The sequence below is a fragment of the Aspergillus thermomutatus genome (assembly GCF_002237265.1).
Source record: "Aspergillus thermomutatus strain HMR AF 39 chromosome Unknown NODE_41, whole genome shotgun sequence".
NCBI classification, from domain to species: domain Eukaryota; kingdom Fungi; phylum Ascomycota; class Eurotiomycetes; order Eurotiales; family Aspergillaceae; genus Aspergillus; species Aspergillus thermomutatus.
The window spans coordinates 17,454-42,875 of record NW_020798090.1 but is presented as its reverse complement, the minus strand read 5'-3'; the positions used below and the strand labels follow the sequence as shown (position 1 = coordinate 42,875).

Sequence of the window (25,422 nt, the reverse complement as noted above, 5' to 3'; positions counted from 1 at the left end):
TCCGGGCATGGCATCTTAGCATACAAGTAGAAATTCTGTGGTGATGAATGCGCATCGCTAATTCAAAAGGGAAGAGGACATTCGTAAAAGCAAAAGAAAGGGACGGGTTGAAGGAGGATCGCCGCCCATAGAAGACTCCGATGTAAACTCGCTTGAGGACAGGAAATAGGAGAAGCAAGAGGTATCTATAACTGAATGAGATCAACCTCTGAGAAATCTGGTGGACTGCGGCTGAAGATGGTGCGGCACTTGCCGTCGAGTGCCTGGTACTCGTTACTGATCCAGATGTGCTTGCTGAACCGCTGAGTTCTGTACACCTCATCATCGCTTACCCCAAGGTCATCTCGCGGAATCCATATCACGGGACGTTTTGCCCGTAGAGCGTCATGTTGAAACGCTCGCTGAGTCAGTTGATCACGCTCATCTGGTGTAAGATCCTCCAATTCATCATGGATACCGGCAAACAATGCGTGCCCGACGTTACCGGTAGGAGGGCCTTGGGCTTCGGCGTCATGCGCGATCTTCTCACGGACCCGCTGCAAGGTCGGCACTGAACCGCTCGAATGAGTCCCAAAATATTTAGAACGTGTTTTTGAAGACCGATCTGCCCACGAATGATGGCGGCTGGTCTGGAGACTGCCCGGCTGAGCCGATGCGCGCCGCCCAGAAGCCGCTTCGATGTTCTTCAGCTCAATCTCGTGGGCCCTCCTATCTGCTTCGTGCTCTTGATGTTCCCGCTCTGCCAGCTGGTGCTCGAGTGTGCCTGCCTGATCTTCCTCAGGAAAGCCAAGTCTTGCACGCTGAGCGCGGCTGAACTCCTCATCACGACGAACAGCATCATCCTCCAGGGTAATCGGCAAGTAACGGATTAGGGGGCCAAAAGCTTCGTTCAGAAGAATCTGGTATCCGATTGTGAGAATCAGAACCACAATCATGCAAATTGCTTGCCCTTCACACGCAACGTTGCCGTCCACATCACGGACCAAGAAGAACAGCCCGATCAAGCTGAGTTCCATGACGTATATGCCCGTGAAGAGCTGATTGATAGCGCGAGGGAATATAAGTCCGCCAGTATCAAAGCGGAATTTGGTGACGTACAGCGTGTTATATCTGTACACGAACCAGAACAGACCAAAGGTGATGACATTGAAGACCAAGATCAAGGGGGAAATCACACAATAGATCAAACCTGCATTTCGAGCATTAGCTACATCAAATGTAGTTCCTGTGGGGTAAGACATACCAATTGATGCTAGAGTAGTATAGACCGGAAAGAATGTTCCCCATTGCATCTGATTCAAGTTTGTCGTGCGTCCCCATTTCTTTCTTGCCGTGTTATCCAGTAAGGGTGCCAGAATAAACCAGCTTATCAGGCCAAAGATCTGCACTAAAGCTCCCGCACTCACTGACAGCGCCTGTAGAATCATATACGAGAAGAAATAGTTGCTCGAGGAGGGGATATTTTGGGCCAGTAATTCTGGCCAGCTGGTGACGTTTGTGACATTATCGATGATCGTCGAGAAACTGGACGAGATGGCAACGACCAGGAACAACTGGACGAATAGGAAAGCAAAGTAGTAGTTCTGAACGGTAAGTTCGATGGCCATGCCTGTGTGTAACCCCTGAGTTCGACTGAGGAATCGAAGAATCAGGGGCAGGAGCGCCATCAAGATGGCTAAGAAAAGTGGGGGCAAGATACCCTGGATGGCAGAGATGAGCCAGTCCGGCAGCTTGGAGAGCCAAGACAACCATGTGAAGGCATTTTCCAGGTAAGACAATTGAGACAGCAAACCGGTAAACGCGACGGGGAACGCCCAGCCAACCACCATGGCGCAGACGACTGTGAGAATCCCGAATGTCCTCAGATAGCGCTCCCACCATTTGATTGACATATTGTCCCAAATCACATCGTCTGGCGAGATCTCCACGATGCGAGGGGCCATTTGTTTTGGCAGGTGATGACTGACAGCCTGGCAAGCCATATGAGCAGCCACCTGGTGGTTGAACTGTATAAACGCTGAGTTCATGAGGGGGAATTTCTCGGGGTGTTGCTGGTCAATTTCAATCTCTAGATTCAAGCGAGCGACTTCCTTCCGGCAATGGTCTATGGTGTCAACCTTTTTGCCAATGAGCCAGAGGGAAGGCATCCAACTGAGACCAAAGATGGGCAACCTCATGGTGTCACGATCCTTTTCCCGGATGTACTTTTTCCATAGCGGCTCCCCATAGTCTTCCTTGTCAAAGTCTTCATTGTATGCCACCGGATATTCCTCACCTTCGACTTCGTCACCTTCTCTCCGACGTTTGTGCTCCTTGTCTTTTTGCTTTTCATCATTGTGTGATCTTTCTTCGTCTGGAGCTTCTCCTTCGACCGGATCTTCTGGGGCCGTCAGTGGAAATTCATCCGGTTCTGTCTTGTTGCTCGTTTTCGAATAATTGCTAGACACTCGACTTTTCCAGAAGGGCCGTTTTGGCTTGGAGCTCGACCTGCTGCGAGGAGCGTCGGATGGTGCGCCATTCTCATTTATGTACGCGGCATTTCCATTATCAATTGATGGGGTGATGCCATCGTTGCTTGGTCGCCAAGGACCGGGCAGCTCTGCGCTGTTGGGTTCGGCTTCGGGTGCATTATCTTGGAAAGGTGCGGTGGCCCCAGCTTCTGATACATAGCCCCCTGACCGAGTCAGAGTGTTATCGATGTCGCCCTCCACCCTTTTTAGAGTTCCAAGAACGGATCTACCCAACTTGCCCACACCTTGACCGACTATTCCTACCGCTTCCACCGCTGGGTCGAAGGGCTTGCGTCTTTTATGCTCTCCAGATTCGGCACGGTGCTTTCCATGGACATCACGATGCAAAATTTGGTTCAATGTATGAGCTTGGTGCGGATCACCAGAGCTGATACCGGCGCCTGCAGCTAGTTGCGACGCATTCTCATCAGTGGCCTTCTTCTGCTGCCCCTCTACCTCCTTGGCACTCAATCCAGTCTTCTTCGCTGCGGTCTTTGCCTGCTTCATTTGAGCTTTCTTGCATTTGATGATCAAGTCCGTCTCTGCAGCCTCTAGCTTCAACGCTAGCGCATCACGTTGTTTCACTTTCTCGTTCAGATCGTCAAAATTGCGATTGATCCATATGTTTCGGATGCCACCGGGGAAAACATCATACAGTGACTCCAAAGCCTCGACAGATAGCCAGCTGTCCGGGATGGCTGTTACCAGCACCGTTGTCGCAGAGGCCCGAAGTCGATGCTGTGGAGAAGTCAGGTAGGCCTGCCGAAGGCGAATATAACCTTTCAGCTCATCGAAAAATACCGCGCACACATAGACAACGATGATGACGGCCATAATCAGATGCGCCCAGTAGCGCTGGACGTGCTCTGGGGATACATTACCCCAGGCCAATTGGTCAAGGCCAGTGACCTGCCATCTGTCACCTGTCCCAGTTGCATTCTTGAAGTTTTGGTCTTTTCCATCCACTTTGTTCAGAGGCAATAGGATGGGCAACACAACACAACCCATCGGAATGAAGATTTTGAGGAGCATTCGCAGGTATCGCAGAAAGAAGTAGGCATCCAGGCCACATTTCTGGATGAATTCGGAACTAGAGGTGCGAAAGATAGGGCCAACCCAGCTAAACAAACCCGGCGGGGACGGTTTAGTGCGCTCTCTGTCCGGGACCAAGTATGTTCTGGGTTGACTATGGGGAAGTCCATTGTTAGTGGTAGTACTGATACAGAGGTTGTCATGGATACTCACTAGATGCGAGTAAGTTTCCCTTTGAGAAGCAAGAACAGCAAGAATTCAACAGCAAAAACAATCACTGCAGTTGCTAGCGAAGCCAAAAAGGTCTGAATCGAGATGCCTTCGCTCCTTTGACCGTTTCCACCCGCATGCTCTAGGGCCTGCCCAAGATCGTTCGCCATCTCTGCGAGGAATGGCGTTCATGCACTGGAGTCGATTTCTCGGCGACGCTCAGCAAGAATGATATGCAGTGTTCACGAGGATGTCGTCAGGATAAAATCAATCGAGGTTGAGGAGGCATTCGCGAGAAGAGCGCAAGTAAGTCATAAGATCGGAGTATAAACACCAGAAAGAGAATAATGCACCGCTCATGGATGCAAGAAAAAAGAGTCCATAATTGCTGTACAAACTCGTTGTCAATGATCATTCAACAGCAGACGGGGCAGATGTGAAACATTCTGCAGATAAAGAGATCGGATCCTTATATAAAGAATAGAGAACCTACAGGGAGGCAACAACGAGTGAACATGCATCAAACAAGGTGTCGATAGTTTGCTATGCGTCAAGGGCACAGATAAAACAATGACAACAGTGGCACCAAGAGCTGCCTGATTCGACCGATTTCACCCTCCAAATTACCGCTAGACTAGAGGGCTGAGAATGCGATCATTTGTGGAACTGCGCTGGGGATGGTCGATCACTAGGTAACTTAGTTCATTGGACTAAATGACATCAAGCGCCTGCTAAAACCCAAGCGAAGATCGAGGCGGCGCTTCCTGAACGTCTGTTGACCAGTGTTCCACTACTGTTTCGTACTCTACAAGATGTTTCTGAAGGATTGGTTAGGAGGTGCCCTGACAATTGAATCCTGCTTAGATACTCGTATCTTTTTTGCTAGAGATCTCCAGATCTCTTACAAAGTGTTGTTCATCTTACCATTGAGAGTAGATACCTGAGGCATTCTTGAGGGTCTCACTCTCCGATCGATTGTTCCTTCCTTTGTTGCACTTCCATCAAGTTGTTTTCCTTCCTAACTTGATCGGTCTCTGCAGCTTCCAAGTAAGGCAGGGATTCATTGTCCCCCTTTCTCGCGATAACATTTGATTGGCTGCCCTTATTGTGTGGAGTGACGTCGTTCCCACGGGTCAGTGACCGATGCCGAGCACAGCCACAATGCCCAAGCCGCTCAGGGGCCAAACCACGTGATGTGGCTCGACATTCGCGTTGTCCTGATCAGGAAACCTCTTTACGCGTGGTCGCGTAGCAACGCGTCAGACGGATAATCCGTCCATGAAAAGAAATTCCCTTGATAGAGAATCTGCAACAGCAATTGACCCTCCCATCAATACAAAACCACCACCTCACCCCACCAACACTTTTATTCTCCCTATATCGTCGGTCGTTTGAACATTCAACTGCGACAGAGGAAATCCCTAATATCAGGGCCGACACAATATGTCTTCTCCAGCTTCTTCCCGTCGTAGGGGCCGTCCGGCCAGGGACACGGCAACCGCTTCTCCTGCGCGATCAACCCGTTCTCGTCAGCTTCAGACCAGCAGTCCGACCCCAAGAGCGGCAGATGAACAGTCACAGTCGACTCCTCGTGCTTCAAGGCGATTGAGAGGTGAAGCGGCAGTTCCCTCGTCATCGCCTATGTTCTTCCAATCCTCCCCTTCAAAAGCAGACAGCAGTGCCGAAACACCAGATGTTCGAATGGACGAGCCCAGTTCACCAATGAGGGCATCTTCCACTGTGGATGAAGGAGAGAGGACACCTAGAGGAAATGCTCCTACCATGAGAGGTAAAATTGACACCTTTTGGCAACGATCTCCACGTACTGACTGCTCCGCAGACTCCTCCCCCATCCGGTACATGTCAAGCTCCAGTCCAACTCGAGCTCAGAATCGGCAGTCACGGCGTTCCGACATTCCCAGCAGTAGCAGTGGATTATTTGTCTCGTCCAGACCCGCCGTCGATGGCAACCGTGCCGTGTCCCGCCGCAGTGACCTTCACTCTGGTGGTTTCCTTTCAAGCCCGAACCGCCGCCGCAGACTTTTCGTTGATGCTAATGGTATGCCTGCGGCCGATGGCGATCCACGCTCCGATGCAACCTTCTCGAATATCCACCCAGACACCTCTGAGGCCGAGGCGTTGGGCGGTAGCTCAACCCGTGTGATTTGGGGTACCAACATCTCCATCCAGGATTCCATGTCTGCATTCAAGAACTTTCTCTACAACTTCCAAACAAAATACCGTCTGTGGGCAGAGGGCGCAACTGAGGATGAGACTCGCATAATGGGTGATTCCGCGGAGGAACGGGAATACATCAGCATGTTAAACACCATGCGGCAACTTGGAGTGACCAGCTTGAACTTGGATGCGAAGAACCTCAAGGCGTATCCATCAACACTCAAGCTATGGCATCAGTTGCATGCTTATCCCCAAGAAATCATTCCATTGATGGATCAGACAGTGAAGGATGTGATGGTGGAGCTTGCGATCAAGGAGATGGAGCGCCTACGGGCCCGGAATCAACGAAACCAGAATCATAACAGAGGCTTGAGCTCTGGTCCTGCTGTTCCCAGCTCTGACGCTCTGAGTGAGACCGGTCGAATGCCACAGAACGAGATCCCCGATCTTGTCGGTGAAGTGGAAACCAAGGCATTCAAAGTTCTGCCTTTTGGTCTCGATTCGACTGTGAACATGAGAGACCTCGATCCTGCAGGTATGGTTTACAGTCTCTTTTTGGCTTAGATTCTTTGTCTAATTTTCCTTCAGATATGGATAAACTGGTAAGCATCAAGGGCTTGGTCATTCGAACAACACCCATCATTCCCGATATGAAAGAAGGTGCGATAGCTCCTTGATATCCTTGTAGATCAGATTCTCATAACTGATTCATCTTTCCAGCTTTCTTCCGTTGTCAAATCTGCAACCATGGTGTTCAGGTCGACATTGATCGTGGAAAGATTGCAGAACCCACCGAGTGCCCACGTCCGGTGTGTAAGGAACGAAACTCGATGCAACTCATCCATAACCGCTGTGTGTTTGCCGACAAGCAGGTCATCAAGTTGCAGGAAACACCTGACAGCATCCCTGACGGTCAGACTCCTCACTCGGTTTCGCTTTGCGTTTATGATGAGCTGGTCGATGTCTGCAAGGCTGGTGATCGGGTCGAAGTGACTGGTATTTTCCGGTGCAACCCTGTGCGCGTCAATCCTCGCCAGCGTACACAGAAGTCTCTGTTTAAGACGTACGTGGATGTTCTTCATGTTCAGAAGATCGATCGCAAGAAGTTGGGTATCGACGTCTCGACCATCGAGCAGGAGCTCTCGGAACAGGCTGCTGGGGATGCAGAACAGACACGCAAGCTCACTGCGGAGGAGGAAGAAAAGATCAAGCGAACCTCCACCAGACCTGATCTGTATGAGCTTCTGGCTCGGTCCTTGGCCCCCAGCATCTATGAGATGGACGACGTGAAGAAGGGAATCCTGCTCCAGTTGTTCGGAGGCACCAACAAGACCTTCCAGAAGGGTGGTAACCCACGATACCGTGGTGATATTAACGTTCTTCTCTGTGGTGACCCATCCACATCCAAGTCCCAACTTCTTCGTTACGTCCACAAGATTGCCCCTCGAGGTGTGTACACCAGCGGCAAGGGCTCTTCGGCCGTCGGTCTTACCGCGTACGTTACCCGCGATCCTGAAACCCGCCAGATGGTCCTCGAGTCGGGTGCCTTGGTTCTTTCAGACGGCGGTATCTGTTGCATCGATGAGTTCGACAAGATGAATGAATCCACTCGGTCTGTCCTGCACGAAGTCATGGAACAACAGACGGTTTCTATCGCCAAGGCAGGCATTATCACGACTTTGAACGCTAGAACCAGCATCCTGGCTTCCGCCAATCCGATCGGTAGCAGGTACAATCCCAACTTGCCCGTTCCCCAGAATATTGACCTTCCGCCTACCCTGCTGTCCCGATTCGACTTGGTATACCTGGTGCTGGACCGAGTGGACGAGCAGGAAGATCGTCGGCTCGCTAAGCATCTTGTCAACATGTACCTGGAAGACAGGCCTGACAATGCTGCCGAGGAAGAGATCTTGGTAAGTGCATTTCCCGGCCACCCGATGGGCCCTCGAGCCATTTGACTGACCATTCACAAACGCAGCCGATCGAATTCCTTACAGCCTACATCACCTACGCCAAGACCAAAGTCCATCCTGTGCTCACTCCCGCCGCCGGTAAGGCCTTGTCGGACGCCTATGTCAACATGCGGAAGCTTGGAGACGACATCCGGTCTTCTGACCGCCGTATCACCGCTACGACTCGCCAACTGGAGTCCATGATCCGACTGTCGGAAGCGCATGCCCGTATGCGGCTGTCGCCCGAGGTCACGGCGGATGATGTGGAGGAAGCTGTGCGCCTGATCCGCTCCGCCATCAAGCAGGCGGCCACTGATTCTCGGACCGGCCTGATTGACATGAGCCTGTTGACCGAGGGTACTAGTGCCAGCGAGAGACGCAACCGGGAAGCACTCAAGCGCGCCTTGCTGTCTGTAGTGGACGATCTGTGCAGCAGCGGCGGTGCGGCTCGCTGGGCCGAGGTGTTCAAGGTCTTGAGCGAGAATAGCAGCACTGAGGTGGATGGAGGCCAGTTTGCGGATGCGGTTCGAGCGCTGGAGACGGAGGGCGTCGTGAGTGTTGTCGGCGAGGGTGCGCGCAGGAGTATCCGGCGCATCGGGGGCGCTCTTTTGTAGGCCAGCCCACCAAGACTGGTCGGATGATGAGACATGATGGAATGGTCTTCTACAAATAATTTCTCCTGGTATCTACTTGATTTGACTGCATGTTCTCGGGGGATCTGGCGATGGACGGGGTTGGGTGTTTGGGCTGTTACTGTGGCATAACATGGGTTACTTCGCACATGAATACTGATCATTCCATTTTGGACCTAATTGACGCAATCAGTACCCTATACGGAGTAGAAGGAGTAGTGATTGCTCTCCTGTAGGTAAGATAGAATGATATGATGGTTGATGTGGGCTAGGTAGTCCTGGTGGATGAGAGTAAGACGTATTGGCCATACGCGCGGTAATAACACTAGTCCCTAAGCAGTATAGGGTCATCCATCGTGGTGCAGCACTAGCGGCGCACATGTCGCAACAGAAGAAAGTGAGAGGCCAGACTGACAGACTTCCCTGGCCCATAAATCAAGCCATACTAGTGTGCGACACTGGTGTCAGTGTGTCAGTCTACTTACCAAGCGAATAAGCGTATTCAATTCCGAGGTTTTTTGAAGAGAATCTGATAAGAATACGAGAATGGGAGATCCCAATCCCAGTGCAGGCAATAATCATCTAATCATCTTAAGCTGGCAGTTGATCATGTTACTCTAGGTAATAAACACCAGAGTTCTGTAATTACAATACACCACAAATGGAAGCAGGCTTGGCATATGACGCTGTGAGAAGTCTCTGGGTGGGCTGGAATCCGCTGGACGAGAGCTTGTGATGGCTACTGGTTAGGTCTCTCGGAGCAGCTGGGTCTGGATGTCAAACTACCACCGCCCCAGTTCTCAATTTAACCGCTATCGTTTAGCAGTTGGGTATCATAGACCATAGTCCATCGATCAATCTCGATCAAGCGACTGTCAATTTCTTCTCGTCCCTCTTCCTGCCTCGCCGTTTTCTATGTCCAGGAAATGCCCTCCATCTCCCGCTCTGTCTGAACCGTCCATCACACCACTATCGCGACGCTACTTCGGATCCTCTCAATTCAACCTCATTGTTTCGATCTAGCTCAGTAGCGCCAATCGTGCTACTCGCTCATCATGAAGTAAGTCACTGACTCCTCGATCCATGCTCTCGGGCTATCACTGACCGTCTCCGCCCTCGTCAAGGTTCGGAACACATCTCCGATCGTCCATGAACAAAGAGTACTACTGGTACTACATCGCCTACGAAGACCTGAAGAAAGCCCTCAAGACCGGCTACGTCAGCGAACCGACTCCCGAAAACCCCAAACCCGATCGCAAGCCATGGACGGAAGACCACGAGAAGAGCTTCGTGTCGCTGCTGGAGAGCGAGCTGGACAAGGTCTTTAACTTCCAGAAGCTCAAGAGCGAGGAGATTGTGCGGCGCATCCAGGCCAGCGAGCAGGATGTGAATGATGTTGTCTCGCGTCTGGATAGTGCGAATGATGCGAGGAGGCAGAGCGTGCGGTCATCGCGGCCGCCGCCCTCGGATGAGGATTTCCTGCTGCTGGAGCAGGTGCTGAGTGACATCATTGCGGATGTGCATGATCTGGCCAAGTTCACGCAGTTGAATTATACAGGGTTCCAGAAGATTATCAAGAAGCATGATGTGCGTCCTGCAGTTTTTCGACTTTCTGGTGCAATTTTCTAGGAGGCTAATGGTTGTGTTAGAAACAAACGGGCTGGCATCTCAAGCCTGTCTTTGCGGCCCGACTCAAAGCCAAGCCCTTCTTCAAGGACAACTACGATGCGTTCGTGGTGAAGCTTTCAAAGCTCTACGATCTGGTCCGCACCAAGGGTAACCCCGTCAAGGGAGACTCCGCGGCTGGGGGCACGCAGCAGAATTTTGTCCGCCAGACCACCAAATACTGGGTTCATCCTGACAACATCACCGAATTGAAGCTGATCATTCTCAAGGTATGCATGGCTTTTATCTTTATGTGTATCCGCACTCCAAGCTGACTCTGACAGCACCTTCCCGTCCTTGTCTTCAATCCCAACAAGGAGTTTGAAGAGAAGGATGCCGCCATCTCATCCATCTACTTTGACAACACCAGCACATGGGAGCTATACCAGGGTCGTTTGAAAAAGACTGAAGGAGCAGAGGCTATTCGGCTTCGTTGGTATGGCGGTATGGAAAGCGATCAGATCTTCGTCGAGCGAAAGACTCATCGTGAGGACTGGACCGGTGAGAAGTCGGTCAAGGCGCGTTTCTCCCTCAAGGAAAAGCATGTCAACGCCTATCTCTCCGGTCGCATGACAGTCGAGAGCATTTTCGAGAAGATGCGCAAAGAAGGAAAGAAGAGCGAACAGGAAATCGCCGACTTGGAACAGTTGGCGCGCGAAATCCAGTACCGGGTCATCGCACGTCGGCTGGAACCGGTTACGCGGACTTTCTACCATCGCACAGCCTTTCAACTTCCGGGCGATGCTCGAGTACGAATCTCTCTGGATACAGAGCTGACCATGACACGAGAGGATAACCTGGACGGCCGGCAGCGATCAGGCAACAACTGGCGCCGAATGGACATAGGTGTAGACTGGCCTTTCTCGCAATTACCGCCCGAGGACGTTGAGCGATTCCCTTATGCGGTGCTGGAAGTCAAGCTGCAAACGCAAGCTGGTCAGGAGCCGCCCAAGTGGATTCGAGAATTGACCGCCAGTCACCTGGTCGAGGCGGTCCCGAAATTCAGCAAGTTCATTCACGGAACGGCCACGTTGTTCCCAGACCGCATCAACCTTCTTCCCTTCTGGATGCCACAGATGGACGTGGACATCAGGAAGCCCGCGACGCGTCGATTCGGTATCACACGGCCGCTGGCCAGCACGTCTCTTTCCGCCACCGAAACGCCGGAAGACGACGAATCGGACGAGGACGAGTCGGAGGAGGCGCAGGCCGGTGCCCGGGCTGCCGCACGCGATGCCCAGCCCTCGGTGACCGAGGCCGACCAGAGTGCCCTGTTCGAAGAGACAGACGGGAATGCTCTGGATATCGAGGAGCGCATCGCCGCTCAGCCGCTGCCCGGCGACGAGGATTATCCATTATATGATTCGGACCAGGAGTCTGTCGACTCTGACGAACTAGAAGAAGCGCGAAGGGTCGGAGGCCGCTACTACTACCAGCAGCTGGCCAGGTTCTACTCTCATCGTTTTGGCAACGCACTGCTCAAGGGGCTCAAGGCCCTTGCACCTGGGCCGCGGCCCACCAGTCTGCCCGCACCGGAACAGAACGGCATCGCCGTCATGGGCAACCAACGGACAATCAAGCGCTTCGCCGCTCCAAAGGGTAAACGTAAGTCTCCTCCTTGAACCGTTTCCATCAGAATGCCGAGTCTCACGCTCACACACACACAGGCATCCACGTTCCCGTCCGCGTCGAACCCAAGGTCTTCTTCGCCGCCGAGCGAACCTTCCTCTCCTGGCTGGAATTCTCCATCCTCCTCGGCACCATCGCTGCAACTCTGCTCAACTTCGGCAACGACTACATCACCTTCGCCTCCTCGTGGGCGTTTACCATCCTCGCCGCCACGGCCCTCCTCTACAGTCTCGTGCTGTACATCTGGCGTGTCGACAAGATCCGCAAGCGCCGCGACGTCAAACGAGTCTACTACGAGAAATGGGGCCCCACGGTCGTCGGGCTTGGTCTTGTGGCTATTATGCTGGTGAACTTTGGTCTGAGGGCGCGACAGGCGGGGTTTGCCTTTCGGGACGGAGGCAGGGGCTATGGTCATGGTCGGGGGTCGGCCGGCGGAGAACTCTAGCCTGATTTCTTCGGTCCGAGTGTACGATCGTTATGCTTGAGCTGCGTGAACGGGTGACTGTTCATTTTTTTTGTTTGTTCTAGAATACGTGATTACGATGTGGACTCGACGAATGGCTAAAAAGCGTGCTTGGTAGTCGGTACCTGAAGTTAAGCTATATGATATCCACCCGATCACATCGCCCAGGCTTCCCTAATTGTAATTCACAACCGGAACAACGGTGTCCTCCAGACTGACCGCGTCAGGGTTACTCTTCCCCACGCCGGAGTACTTATTAATCCAGCCGAGCACCTGCTGGTGCCACACGAGGCTGTTCTCGGGGTTGACGACCCTGAACACGGCCCTGTTAGTCAACGCCGCAAACTCACAGACACAGGGGAAAGAAAAACTCACCAGTGATTCTCATCCGGGAAGTTCAAGAAGCGACTCGGCACGCCGCGCTCCTGCAGGACGTTGAAGAGCGACAGGCCCTCCGCGACGGGGAGCCGGTAGTCCTTGTCGCTATGGACGACGAGCATCGGGGTATCGAACTGGAGGATCCTCTCCGGGGCGGACGGGTCCCAGCGGCGGTAGTTGTCGCGGTTGCCCCAGAAGGTGCCATTGAACTTTTTGCGTGGAGAACGGGTTAGCGAACTTGTTCTGGGATAAAAGAGGGGAAGGGGGGTGAATGGAATGCAAGGGGGCCTACCTCTCGCTGCATGAACCACAGCTCCTCGGTCGAGATCTTAGCGTCCGCGACGAAGGTCCCGTCGTGGCTGACCAGGGCCTTGAATTTCCGGCCCAGAGGGCTACCCTGGATCCAGTTGATCATGAAGCCGCCGTAGCTGGCGCCTGCGGCGACGCCGTGGTCTGTGTCGACGTAGTCGAGGTTCTTGTGGATGTATTCCCAGCATTTGACGAGGTCGTCGTAGGGGGAACCGCCTGTTTTTTTTGCTAGACTCTTTTGTCCGAAGGAAGGTAGAGAAGGGGGGAAGTTGCTCACCCCAGTTGTTCTGGATAGCATCCGTGAGAGCTTGGCCGAATCCAGTGCTGCCTGTCGGGTTGGGTGCAACCACGACATATCCCTGGTCGGCCCAAGTCTTGGGGTTCCATCTGGTGCTCCAGGAGTCGGCCCAAGAGCCTTGGGGTCCACCGTGGATGAAGAAGATCAGAGGGTACTTCTTTGACTTGTCGAAGTTCTCGGGGTAGATGATCCACGCTTGAATCTGGTGTTTCTGTCAGTCAAGATGTTCACCAGCCAATCGGACGAGAACATACGTCTGTGAAGTTGCCCTGGTAATAGAACTCGCTAATGTCCGAAGGACCGAGTCCCTTGAGCTCAGGATCGATCTCGTTGGCAGAGGCAACAGTCTTGATCACCCCCTTCTCCGGGCTAGCTGTGTAGACGTTCCAGTTCGTCCAGATGGCGCTGCCAGTTACCAGCAGGCTGGAATCGGGCAGGAAGTAGTACGAGGACACCGCACCACCATCGGTAAAGTTCTTGGGCTTGTAGTCATCCTTCGCGTTGGCGGGGAGAGAGAAGAGTCTCGAGCGACCGCTGTCTTCGCTTCCGACAATCAGTGTCTTGCCGTCGGCCGTCCACTTGACGCTGTCGGGGGACCGATCCCAGTCTCCCGCGACGCTGGGAATGGTCTTCTTCGAGCCGACAGAGTAGACGTACAGGACGCGACGGTCGGACTCGTACGACTCGTCTCTCATCTGGAAGTAGGCAATTTTGTCGCTCTCGGGGGAGAACACGGGGCTGCTTGAATCGCCCTTGACACCCTTCGGGGTGCCGGGGCTCTTGGGGCCGTTGATGGGATAGGCTGTTTCCGAGCCATCGTGAGGGACGAGGTAAATGTAGGACGTAGTGAAGTTGGCTTTGGGAAGTTCAGGAGCCTTGCTCTTGAAAGCGACCCACTTGCCATCGGGGGAGAGGTCATAGTCGGACGCTCCACCGAACGGTGGGTAGGGGCTCTCAGCGTTTCTGACGGGAGAAACCAGGTTCTTGAGTTCACCGTCCAAGCTGTAGCCCTTCTTTCCATGCCCCTTCTTCAGAGTGCCGGAGAAGACTGCGTTGAAGGTGGTGGTGAGGTAGTAATCCCAGTGGCGCACGTAGATGCTATCGTAGATACGGGCGGAGCTCAGAGGAGCAGCAGCCAGCTCTTCGTTGTACGCGGTTCCATTGGGATACGATTGGCCATACGCTACAAAACGAATATCGCCAGACTTGGTGGTGGTGGTCTTGAGACCTGAGAAGGAGGCCGGCAGCGAGGCGGCCTTGTATCTATGTGAGGTCGGTTAGCTGGCCTTCACAACGATGTGACAGAAAAGGCGTACATACCCATTGGCAAAGCTCGAAGCCTGAGTCACCCACAGCTCAACACCCCCCGGGATGTCTGCATTGGTGCCATTGATGTAGAGAATCGAGTCGTCAGAGCCCAACCAAACAATCTCGGACACGCTGCTGTCATTGGTGAGGACCTTGGTTTGACCAGTCTTCAGATCCAACAGGCTCCACCACGAGGTCCGTTTGTGATTTTCAAACGAGTATTGCGACGTCGAGAAGACCGCAACTTTCTATGAGCCTGTCAGCCAACATCCCTATACGACCGGTAATCATGGGCTTGGACTTACACCAGATGGGTCGGGGATGGCTTCAGACCTCCGTGGAGCAGTGATTAACTGCCTGTAGATCAACTGTTCATTAGATATTGCTGTTCGAATCTGTAGCCTTGTCAAGTGCCAACAATTCCACTCACTCAGGCGTAAGAGCCAATGCGGTCGATGCCGCAGCGGCAATGGAGAGCCACCGGAAAGCTCCCATGATGGACTCAGATCCCAATCAACAAAGAATGCTTTCCTTGAGGGACAGACCAAAATCCGAGCTGGGGTGCTGACTATGAGCAATTTATGTAGTATGCCCTTGCTTGCCCCGGCCACCTCCGCACTTTCCCCTACACCGGATAATCATAATAATAAGCTGGAATCAAAATCAGTCATCACCGATACTAATGATCATTAATTTCCCCTGCAATGGCCATGCGGCATCCATGCTCCATAATCCATGATCCCTGACGACCTGCCTGATAGGGATAGATGTTATTATCACCACTAAACTGCTCTCAGCAATGATAAACACGTTACATCCACGGACGCTCGGATGGAGCCCATTCCCCACGCCAGAACGGGTCTCGGACAGCTAAGCCTGCTCAACGAGGGCGGAAATCGCAGCAGCAGAGGGCCGTCTTGGACGCTGTCTCGGTCTCCACAGTCTTGGGTTACAATGCCAAGCATCATCGAAGCATTTGGATGCGAGATGGCGCCATTCGTTGTCGAAGGATCCTGGCATTGTCCATCAACCTGCAGGATGTCAGGAACTAGAGTGCGCTTCTGTCAGCTTTGCCGATGATAGCCATCATACCATGGCGTTAGAGCAATATCGTCAATAATCATCAATCAATAACCAGTTGACTTACCGCCTTATTCACGGGGGGAGCCAATCCGAGCCAGCGTCAAGGCGTTTCTTGGCTCTTTGTCCCTGCGAGCTTTGGTGTTGATTGGTCCAGAACTCTGGCGGCGTGGATGAGCTCATTTTTGTAAAAGGATGCCTCGGTCTGGAAGGTCTTGGTTCTCCCAAGGTGGATATCTAGATTATTGGTAACTGATGATGGTTGGTTGATAACTTGATGGTGATAGACTTACAATCAGAGGAGGAAGAAACACCGACGGGAGCCCACTCGCCAAGACATTTACCTGGAGACCAGCCTTGTTCTTGACGGTACCTACTACTGATAACATCTGCCTGTTAGTCTACTGGTCATTGGCTACCTTCGCACAGAGTGAGACAGTGAGAATATAGCTATACTCGGTTGCTGTAGCCCAGCGGATTACGAAATTATTGAGCATTATGCAATAGGGCCACTAATGGCTACTTCAATTCTGACTGACTGACATCCATGCCTACATGGACCGACTATCCTACAAACAAAGAGATAGACAGGCTCCGTTCAATACTCAAAGTCATCGTCCACGCCTCCTTTGCCGGCGTTTTCTTTCAGGACGGCCTCCTGCTTCCGATACATCTCTGCCACTGCCCTCGTGGTCGTCGCCTGCTCGGGCTTCTTGTCGTCGCGTGATTTGATGAACCGTGGAAAGCGGAGAGAAACGCCCTTTCCACCGCCCGTGGTCCCCACGAATTCATTGGCTGCAGCCTTATACCGTGGGCTCAGGGTCAGATCCGCTGTCTTCACCTCCCAGACCAACCGTGGTTCAAACCACACGTCGGGTTGATCCTTGGGGACGGTGGAATGCGAGTAGAACGGCTTGGGCCGGTCTATCGTGAAAGGCGAGAGCTCTTTATGGAGCTCTTCCAGAAGCGCTTCTGAGAAACCCGTGCCAATGTTGCAGATCGTCTCGTAAGTCTGTGTGCTTGTATTGTACGCAGCCAGCAGGAAAGCTCCGTAGACAGACGTCCGCTTGCCCCGGCCATAGTAAGCCCCAAGCACAACGAGGTCGAGGGAATCTCCAACGCCTGCGAGGTAATCCTTCTTGACCTGATAGACGTCAGCTGGGTCACTATCTGGATAGAAGTAGGCATGGCGAAAATACCTTCAGCCAGTTACGACTTCGTTTGCTGGGCTCGTAGCCGCTCTCTTCCGTATCCAACATTTTCACCATCAGCCCTTCGCATGACGCCTTGACACTTTCGTCCAGCAAATTCTGAATCTCTTCCAGATCATTCGTATCGCCGTGCTGAGCGAATTGGAATTCGCCCTCAGCAACCTCGAATGACTTGTGCAGGAGCTCGCGACGTTCGCGTAACGTCTTCTTGACAGTAGCCTACCAAAAGTCAGTCACGAAGATTAGTACGACTAGGCCACGGGGGAAGCTCACTTCGCCATTCAAAAACAGAAGATCAAATGCAAAAATGCAAACTTTGACCTTGACATCCTCTGCTTTGACATCCTTCCGTTTACGAGTCATAAGCTGCTGGAATGGTAGAACCTTCTTGTTCACCGTGTCCCAAGCCACAGTCTCACAGTCCAAGACAAAGCTCTTCACTCCGTCCTTGACCCAAGTCTCGAGTTTGGCCAGCACATCGGGGTACTTCTTTGACAAGTCTTCCGAGTTTCGTGAGAAAATCGCACTAAGTCCCTTGGAATCCTTTTGCAGGGTAGCTGTTGCCCCCGGGTAGTTCTGAATGACATCGGGTGCGACGTAATGGATCTGAGCTCGCTCGCCATCATACTTGTACTCGCAGGTGAAATCCTTTCCTTCGAATCGGTTGAGCACCTCAGTGATAGACTTCGTAGGTTTTGCAAGCATGGGCTTGATGGGAATTCCTGGTTGTAGCTTGCAGACCTTGGGTAAGTTGAACAGGCCATGTTCGAGCATTGCAGGGATGATGACTTCGTAAGCGGGTAGCTCACTGTATACCGTCTTAAGGACAGCTTCGCCCTGCGCCATCTTCTCAGGAGAAGGTGCCTTTTCGCCTCTGACAGCAGCCTCATGGGCCACCACCGCTTGAGCGAGAGCCACGAGGACTGTCTTTTCCGCCAGGCCAAGTCTCAACTTGCCCTCCAGGAATCGGACGATGAACTTGGCTTCGCTGGGGCCTCCTTTGTCCTTCGTAATGTCGACACCCTTGCCACCTTTTCCTGCCGTTGCGGCATCGGCCGCGGAAAGAAGCTTCTTGATAGCGGAGATCTTCTTATCTTGAGATCCCTGGCCCTGGATTTTGGCAATAGCGATCAGACCTTCATGCACCCCTCTGACGGTCAGGGGCTTGGGTTTGAACATGGTCGGCTGGTTTGATCGACTCTTGGCAGCTACCAAGCCCAGATCGCCGATCTCGTGTTGATCTGCTTTGATCACAGCCAAACTACGCCCCGTACTTTCGCCGATAGCCTTCATGATGAATGACTCGCCAATACCCAACTCAATTCCGGCATAGTCTGCAGCTAATTTGTTGATCATCAGTTGAACCGTCGGGAGAAGGTCTTGCGGCGTCAAACGGAGGACTTGGCGGAGGAAGAGAGAGCAATGGGCCAGAATGATCAGTCGCTTCGTGGTCATTTCAATGAGAGAAAAGGTGGTGCAGAGAGCTGCGTAAGGAACAGGTTCACCGGGTTTCCAGTCAGGATACGGTTCCTTGCCGGTCGCTTTTAACGTGGCCTGCACCTTTTCCATCGTCTTCTTCATCACTTCGGGCTTCTCGTCTTCTTCCTCCTCGCTAGCAGACAGGACGTCCTCTTCTTCCGAAGGCTCCATTTCTTTCTCTGGTGTTTCCTCGCCAGATGCCTTCTTCAAGATGGCAGGTGGCGAGCTTTCCTTGGCCTCGGCCTCGCGATTTTTAGACCTCTTTGGTGACGGCGACTTCTTCCGTACGGTAGGAGCCGCTTCGGCCCCTCGCGAGCTCTTCCGGCGTCTTTTATGTACTGGTTGAACGTCGGAGTCACTTTCCTCATCGCTGCTCTTTTCTCGTTTAAGAGACTTGGAGCCAGGAGAACCGTCCGTATGAGCCACCTTTGTTTCCGGCAAATCCTCCATTTTTACATCTTCGCCATTTCCAGGCTCTGACTTTGCTTCAGTGGTAGTTGAAGGTTCCTCAGCTTTCGCTTGTCCGCCTGCAACATCGCTCTTCTTGTCTTTCTTGTTCGAGAAGGATAAGGTCGTTTGCTTTTTATGTGCGGTCCTCGGCGCATCTGCACTGGAGCCGAAGAATCGCCTGTATGGTGCAGACCATATTCGTCAGCACAATCAAGTTGCATAAGAATTCGCGATGCGGAGTGTTTGGTCCATCTAAAGAACGCACCCGAGGGTCAATTGAGAGTCTCGAACATACCCCAACGTTGCTTGTTTCCTACCCTTAGAATCTGCCATTGCAGGGCTCGTAGTAATGGTCAAAGAGCGATAAGTTGAAGAAATGAGCGGACAAGTGGCTCCAGACAAAAACACGGGTCTGCCGTAACCCGGGAACGTCCACGGTGAAGTGCGATATGAATTTCGAGCTTTTGCAGTAAAGGCGACAGGTCCGCGGCAATAGTGCGATAGAGGCGCAATGGATGCGGAGATGCGGAGAGTGGACATAGGTGTCACAACGACACCTTCAAGGGCTTGTACAATTTGACATCAAGTAATTTCAGAAGAGTATGTCATATATCACAGGAGCTCAAAGGCCATTAAATAGACGCCAGTATGTCTCGAGGCCTTGATTGTACGATTAAGGCAGCAATCTGCGCCGGCAGCAGGCAGCCTTTCGCGGGAACGCGACGTGTAGTGACGCGAGACTATGTGAGATCACGTGCACTGTCTCGATTCCTCACCAATGCAACACCAGGGAACTTATGTCGCAATTAGGGGGTTTCGAGTGGTCAAATGATGACTACAAGTCTCATTTCAAGTAGGATTACTTGGGGACTCAGATGTTCTGCTATGCGTGTCTTTTCATTAAACTCGATGCTTCATCTGTTCATCATGCTACAAGTGTATTATGCACACCGCCTGTGAAGGGCGGCAGAAAATGCGGGCAAAAGGCGGAGAAGCAAAGAAACAAGAGATACCAGAAGCATATACTCAGTCTCACGGCTCAGCAACTCACTTGGACTTTTCTCTAATTATTGGCTGCAGGAGTAACAGACGGCTTATGTGCTATGCCTCTTCAATAAATCTTGCGACAGACTGGATGGCTTAGCCACTATTCAACCTTTATCGATCGGCCTTCGAGCTGTAGCTAGGCCTGATGGAGACCCTACGGCAGGAGTCTTTCAAAAAGGTAACCGGCCGTTGGCCACGGTACATGGCAGGATGCTAATCCCTTTCTATAGCTGTGTGCTCCTTGTGTTGAGCTGAGCTCAGTCGGTCTTGGCTTCCGTGGACATCAGAAAACCTCCAACGACGTTTTCCAAGCCCTCAGTCCGGTCTACAACGTCCTCACCCAACTCGCCGATAAAGATGCTCTGGACGAGAAGCTAGCGGAATATGCCTTTTTCCCTCTCTCGCATATCTTCAACGAGACCCAGAGACTTCCCGTGCGGACATTGGAACTGGCTGTTAATTGCCTACGGATCCTGATTGCGAAAGGATGGCGGCGGCGCCTGTCCCCTCAATTGGGCAAGCAGCTCATAATACTGCTGATCTTAATCGTGGGCGGTGCGCCGAATCAAGCAAGTGGAGTTCCGTCTCTGCATTCGCAGCCCGTGGAGCTGGGTATCGCTTGTTTCAAGTGCTTCGCAGCGATATTTGGTGTTTTGGAGGGGCCAGTGGCAAAGCAAACAATCTATCATGAGATTGGTACAGCCACTATCATCGACCAGGCTGTGTACATTCTGCTCGAAGGCGTTTCGGATGGCCTGTCGGACGAATACTGTGTGGCAGCTGCAGAGGCACTTCGAGCTCTCTTCGATCGTGTTACTGATCGGGTAGTGCTTGCCAGTATCATGCCACGGACGGTTTCGGCTCTGACAAAGGTCTTGAAGCCGACGACTCAGATACGCCGCTCTTTCAGGGTACTCTCAATATGTCTACAGATCCTCACTAGCTTACTCCGAAATGTTCTGAATGACCAAGTCGCGAGTTTGGTCACGGAAGAGTCGAGGAAATCTCAGCAAGCGGACGACCAGCAAGCAGACGACGGTGTGGTTCTGGATGGATCTTGGTTAAAAGCGACGACTACGCAGATCAGGCTGGCTCTTGCGAATGTAATCCAGATAAGGCGTCATGAACGGCCGGAGGTGCAGGCTGCGCTTTTGGACCTCTGCTCAATGGTCATAGAGGAGTGTTCGGCTACGCTCCACGATTCGGTATCTCTCATGGTGGAGACGATTGTCATCCTGTCCATATCAGAAGACGAATCACCCAATCACGCCTACACTACTCTGAAGCATCTTGCTACAACATATCCTGTTGTGTTGGACACTCTCAAGGACTCTCTTCACACCTGGGTCACTAGCTTTCCAAGGACTATGCAGGGCAATGATGAGGCAGCAAAGCAATGGGGAATCAAGCAAATATCAACAGCCTTCCAGGTACTTTCCCAAGTACAGTCAGGATCTGATATCCTCACGACTGCTCTCGCATCAGGCTTGTGCGATAGTGTTGCTGCCGCTGTCAACCTAGCCTCCAGGAACCCTCAGCCAGTGAATCAAGACATAGTTGAGAACCTAAGCCTGGACGTACTGCATCGAGACAATCGATCATTGACATTTTCCTCTGTACTTCTGGGCCATCGGAGCCAGCAGCAGACTCTCAAGGACCTCCAATCGATGATCGTTCGTCTCAATAGGTCCGAGTCTGGGGGTGAAATTACACGGTCAATCATCAGTCAAATTCACCGTGCCTCTGGAGATGCAGTGGTAGCGCCGTTCTGGTTGGCCCTGAACTTCTTAAACACTGGTTCGCAACTCACGGCCATCCTCGACGACTTTATATCTTTGGATTACATAGAAATATCGGTCCACAGTCTGACCAGTAAGGCCATGATTGAGGAGCTATATTATTACTCGTTGCCTCTTCTAGACCAACCACTGGCGGAGACCTCCAGGGATTGGCGAATTTCTGCTCTCGCACTAGAAGCGGTTGCTCTTCAAGCACAGCAACTCGGAGAGGCATTTCGCCCAGAGCTGATGGATGCGCTATATCCTGTTCTCCAGCTGCTCGCATCACATAACTCTAATCTTCAGAGGCATGCGATGGTATGCCTTGAAATACTCACCAACTCTTGCAGGTATGAGGATACCAGCACTATGATCATTGAAAACGTCGACTATCTGGTGAACTCAGTGGGGTTGAAACTGAACACCTTTGATGTCTCACCTTACCCGCCGCAAGTCCTCTTCATGATGGTGAAACTGTGTGGTGCTCGATTGATTCCCTATTTGGATGACTTGGTTGACTCAATATTTGGCATTCTGGATTTGTACCATGGATACCCCAGACTTGTGGAAACCATGTTCAAGACCCTGGCTGCCATCGTCGAGGAAGGCACAAAAAACCCGTCACTCCTCGCAATTACCAATGGCGAGGTCAAGACCGTCGATCATCGCAAGCGGCAATACCAGAGACTGCTGGTATCCACCCTGGCAGAGGATTTGGCTGCCCGTAGAACAAAGCGAGCCAAGTATATGGATGAAGACGTGGAAGACAATGAAGGAAGATTGTCACATCCGAAACAGCCATGGAAATCGGAGCCTGAGAAGGTCGAGAGCTTGGACTCTGACCACCTCTCTGACACCTTGAACGGCGATGAATCCGACGAGCCACTTCCTCCTCCTCGAGAGCCGGAGGATGAGGAGAAGCCGCTCAGTAAATCACACACGATTCTTCTACACATTTTCAAGTCGATACCCTCGCATCTGACTTCTCCTTCGCCCTACCTCCGTCGCTCCTTACTCTCCATTCTAATTCAAGGCTTCCCGGCCCTGGCGCAGAACGAGAACAGCTTTCTGCCAGTCATAAATGATCTATGGCCTGCTGTTGCTTCAAAGATCAGCTTTCCGTCTTCGTTATCCAGCGAGATGTCGTCGACCGCTCTCATGACGAGGGACCCGTCCACGCCGTCTACCAACGTTGTCAAAAGCAGCGACAAACGCAAAGTCGACAATTTCGACTTCAAGGAGGAGGCATTCGTAAGCAATGCCGCCTGTGAAGCCATAGAAGTCATGTGCAAGACCGCTGGCGACTTCATGGCATCCCGCGTCGAGGCCGAATTCCCCCGCTGGGAGCGAATCTATCGCCGCACATGGGACAAAGTGCGTCAAGACGCCGAGAAAGCCCTCGAGCGACGCGCTCACCACCAATCCAGCAACGCACACTCATCCGAGACACATACGCAGCCAGACACCCATCTCTCCCTACCTCGATCCCAATCTCTATCGTTAGTCATACCCGGTTCCAGCTCCAGCTCCGCCTCTGGCGCTCGCGCCTTCACACCACATCATACCCTCTGGCGCGCCCTGCTCTCCCTATTCATCACCCTCCTCACACACGTCCGTCTCCCGCTACCCGTGGGCGACCAAATATGCGAGTTCCTAGCCGACTGGATAACACTCTACGTCGGTCCGAACTACTACTCCCAATTCCATCTACAAGCGGCCGTTTCGCCCTCGGATATACCCGCTGCCCAACGTGCAGAGCTGGAGCCCGTCGACACTGCCATCCAGGCCATGGAGACCTGGAATGCGGATCTGACTTGGTTCATCTTCCAGCGGCGAAATGCGCAGGCAACCGCGACGTTGAATAGGAGTAAGGCGGGTGATGGCATGCCTAAGATCTGCGAGGTTCCGGAGAATCCATTGGAGTCTTGGTCTTTGTTGGCGAACCGATTGAAGTTCGCGGAGGTGGTGTTCTAAGTTGTATTTGGGACACAGGTCATATATAGATGATTTGCCCTGCAAGGACAATTCTATGGGCAGACTGCACCAATAATGCAACATGAGCTGTCGGCGTGTGAGGTGGTCTACTGTGGGGTTATTCTACTAAGAGATTTTATAAAGACGTGAAATATCAAGTGGAGATGTTTTGTGTCATTCATAGTGATGCAGCAATCAGATTAACCTTGAATCAAAGAAGGTGGTTAAGACACGATTCGTGTGAACCACTCTGTTAACTAAATGAGTGTGGATTTCAGCGAGTAATGTCCGAAATTAGCGCACTGTGTAGAAGAGGTGAAAAGCAAGTTCTGAAGATATCCCGAACTTCACAAAAGCGAGTAGCCTTGATTTACCAACCTACTCGTCATCCTCGCTTTCCTCGTCATCGCTCTCGGCATTCTCGAGCCAGTCAAGGAAGGGCTCAGCAGCCTTGCGAACCTTCTTGCTGGTCGACAGGTCGACGTACTTCTTGCTGGCCTTGGAACCCCATGCCTTCAGCACATCCTCGGATACGAGGTCGTGCTGGTAATAACCCAGGAGGACGGCGGGAAGCAGAGAGATCAGCTCAGGGCGATCCTTGCCAACAAAACGCTCGGTACCGCCGAGGAAGGCCTTCTCGTGGCGCTCAGAAGTGATCATCTTCTTCAAAAAAGCAGCGCGGGTGGGAATCTGCTTGACGATCTTCTCGTCGAAGATGGTCTGAGCAAGAACAGCAACGGTCTTGTGCTTGTTCTCAATACCGAACTCCTTGGCCTTCATGTAGATATCGACGTCGCTAACGGCAGCGACGCCACCCTTTTCAGAAGCGGTCTCGAGAATCCAGCTGCCAAGCAGATCGTATGCAGACGGTCCATCAGCCTCTCCGTCTTCATCGACATCCTCAAGGACGAGAGAACGCTTCAGGTCGTCAGGAAGCTCCTTGGCGCGAGCCTTGACGGCCTCCTCAGAAACGTCCACAGCCCATTCGTCGTCTTCAATGTCGTTCTCGGCTTCGATGCCCTGAGCCTCAGCCTTAATGCGGCGGGTGAGTTCGTCGTCGCTGTTGGCTTCCAAGGCAACATCCTCGATTTCACCGTTGTCGGAGTTGCTCTCTCCAGGGCTGACATCCTTGTCACCGTTGACTGCCTCCTCGTTCTTCTTGTTCTTGCGAGCTCTTCTGGCGGCCTTGTCCTTCTTCCCTCCCTTGGTAGAAGCACGGTCGCGGATAATGAAGGTGCTCAGCTTCAGACGGGGATCAACATCGGTGCGCTGACCACAGGCCTTGCAGTCAAGGATGATCTTCTCGTCCTTGATGATGACATCCGTTTCAGGATTCTTACATTTCTTGCAAAGCACAAACTTGGCGATGAAGCCATCAAGGTAATCCTGAAGCTTGGCAGCATCGTGGGCGCCGTTGATGATCCAGCGATCATCGGTGGGCTTAGCGTTAGCCTGAGCACCAAGTTCAAATCCGAAGTACTTGATCACATAAGACGGAGGACGGCTCAAAGACTGAGCGACCGAGTTCAGGTTGACGACCACGGTCTTGATACCGTTACCCTTGCCTTCAATCTTGGACTGGAGGCGCTCCATCTTGTAACGATAGAAAGGATCGGTGACATCGCGACGAATGTTGACGGTAGCCATTTTGACGGTTGTTGAGGATGGTTATTTTTCACGAACTTATGAGAGAACGAGCTGTTTGAAAAGGAAGCGGGAGGGACTATGGACCAGGAATATCTTGACAAGACAAGACATGCGTAGCGGATTCCTCGACTTTTGAAAAAGTGGTCGTGGTGGAAGGTTAGAATCGTCTCAACTGAACGATTTCACAGCAGA

The 25,422-nt window shown here is 52.4% G+C and overlaps 7 protein-coding genes across 7 annotated transcripts; 3 read left to right on the top strand and 4 right to left on the bottom strand.

Annotated features, from left to right (window-relative positions):
- Positions 1 to 185: 185 nt before the first annotated feature.
- On the bottom strand, positions 186 to 3,922 carry CDV56_104895 (putative DUF221 domain protein; the record flags this gene model as incomplete). Its single annotated transcript, XM_026758514.1, has 3 exons — positions 186 to 1,189; positions 1,244 to 3,696; positions 3,756 to 3,922. 3 exons carry the CDS (start codon positions 3,920 to 3,922, stop codon positions 186 to 188), a joined length of 3,624 nt encoding a protein of 1,207 aa, XP_026616450.1.
- Positions 3,923 to 5,195: 1,273 nt separating this feature from the next.
- Positions 5,196 to 8,496, top strand: CDV56_104502 (MCM DNA helicase complex subunit MCM4; the record flags this gene model as incomplete). The annotated part of the gene is made up of 5 exons (XM_026758121.1): positions 5,196 to 5,541; positions 5,593 to 6,465; positions 6,519 to 6,590; positions 6,651 to 7,843; positions 7,909 to 8,496. The coding sequence occupies 5 exons, from the start codon at positions 5,196 to 5,198 to the stop codon at positions 8,494 to 8,496; spliced, it is 3,072 nt and encodes a 1,023-aa protein (XP_026616449.1).
- Positions 8,497 to 9,569: 1,073 nt separating this feature from the next.
- Positions 9,570 to 12,253, top strand: vtc4 (putative vacuolar transporter chaperone (Vtc4); the record flags this gene model as incomplete). Its single annotated transcript, XM_026757748.1, has 5 exons — positions 9,570 to 9,574; positions 9,639 to 10,101; positions 10,164 to 10,409; positions 10,464 to 11,784; positions 11,847 to 12,253. 5 exons carry the CDS (start codon positions 9,570 to 9,572, stop codon positions 12,251 to 12,253), a joined length of 2,442 nt encoding a protein of 813 aa, XP_026616448.1.
- A 192-nt stretch (positions 12,254 to 12,445) lies between these two features.
- On the bottom strand, positions 12,446 to 15,059 carry dppV (dipeptidyl peptidase DppV; the record flags this gene model as incomplete). The annotated part of the gene is made up of 8 exons (XM_026757471.1): positions 12,446 to 12,584; positions 12,647 to 12,858; positions 12,942 to 13,174; positions 13,236 to 13,458; positions 13,511 to 14,519; positions 14,577 to 14,812; positions 14,870 to 14,921; positions 14,995 to 15,059. 8 exons carry the CDS (start codon positions 15,057 to 15,059, stop codon positions 12,446 to 12,448), a joined length of 2,169 nt encoding a protein of 722 aa, XP_026616447.1.
- Positions 15,060 to 16,242: 1,183 nt separating this feature from the next.
- CDV56_103518 (DNA ligase (ATP) CDC9) lies at positions 16,243 to 18,310 on the bottom strand (the record flags this gene model as incomplete). The annotated part of the gene is made up of 3 exons (XM_026757137.1): positions 16,243 to 16,788; positions 16,844 to 17,074; positions 17,129 to 18,310. The coding sequence occupies 3 exons, from the start codon at positions 18,308 to 18,310 to the stop codon at positions 16,243 to 16,245; spliced, it is 1,959 nt and encodes a 652-aa protein (XP_026616446.1).
- A 1,666-nt stretch (positions 18,311 to 19,976) lies between these two features.
- On the top strand, positions 19,977 to 23,583 carry CDV56_102938 (uncharacterized protein; the record flags this gene model as incomplete). The annotated part of the gene is made up of 2 exons (XM_026756557.1): positions 19,977 to 20,009; positions 20,062 to 23,583. The coding sequence occupies 2 exons, from the start codon at positions 19,977 to 19,979 to the stop codon at positions 23,581 to 23,583; spliced, it is 3,555 nt and encodes a 1,184-aa protein (XP_026616445.1).
- A 378-nt stretch (positions 23,584 to 23,961) lies between these two features.
- CDV56_102721 (translation initiation factor eIF5) lies at positions 23,962 to 25,230 on the bottom strand (the record flags this gene model as incomplete). Its single annotated transcript, XM_026756340.1, has 1 exon — positions 23,962 to 25,230. The coding sequence occupies one exon, from the start codon at positions 25,228 to 25,230 to the stop codon at positions 23,962 to 23,964; it is 1,269 nt and encodes a 422-aa protein (XP_026616444.1).
- Positions 25,231 to 25,422: the final 192 nt, after the last annotated feature.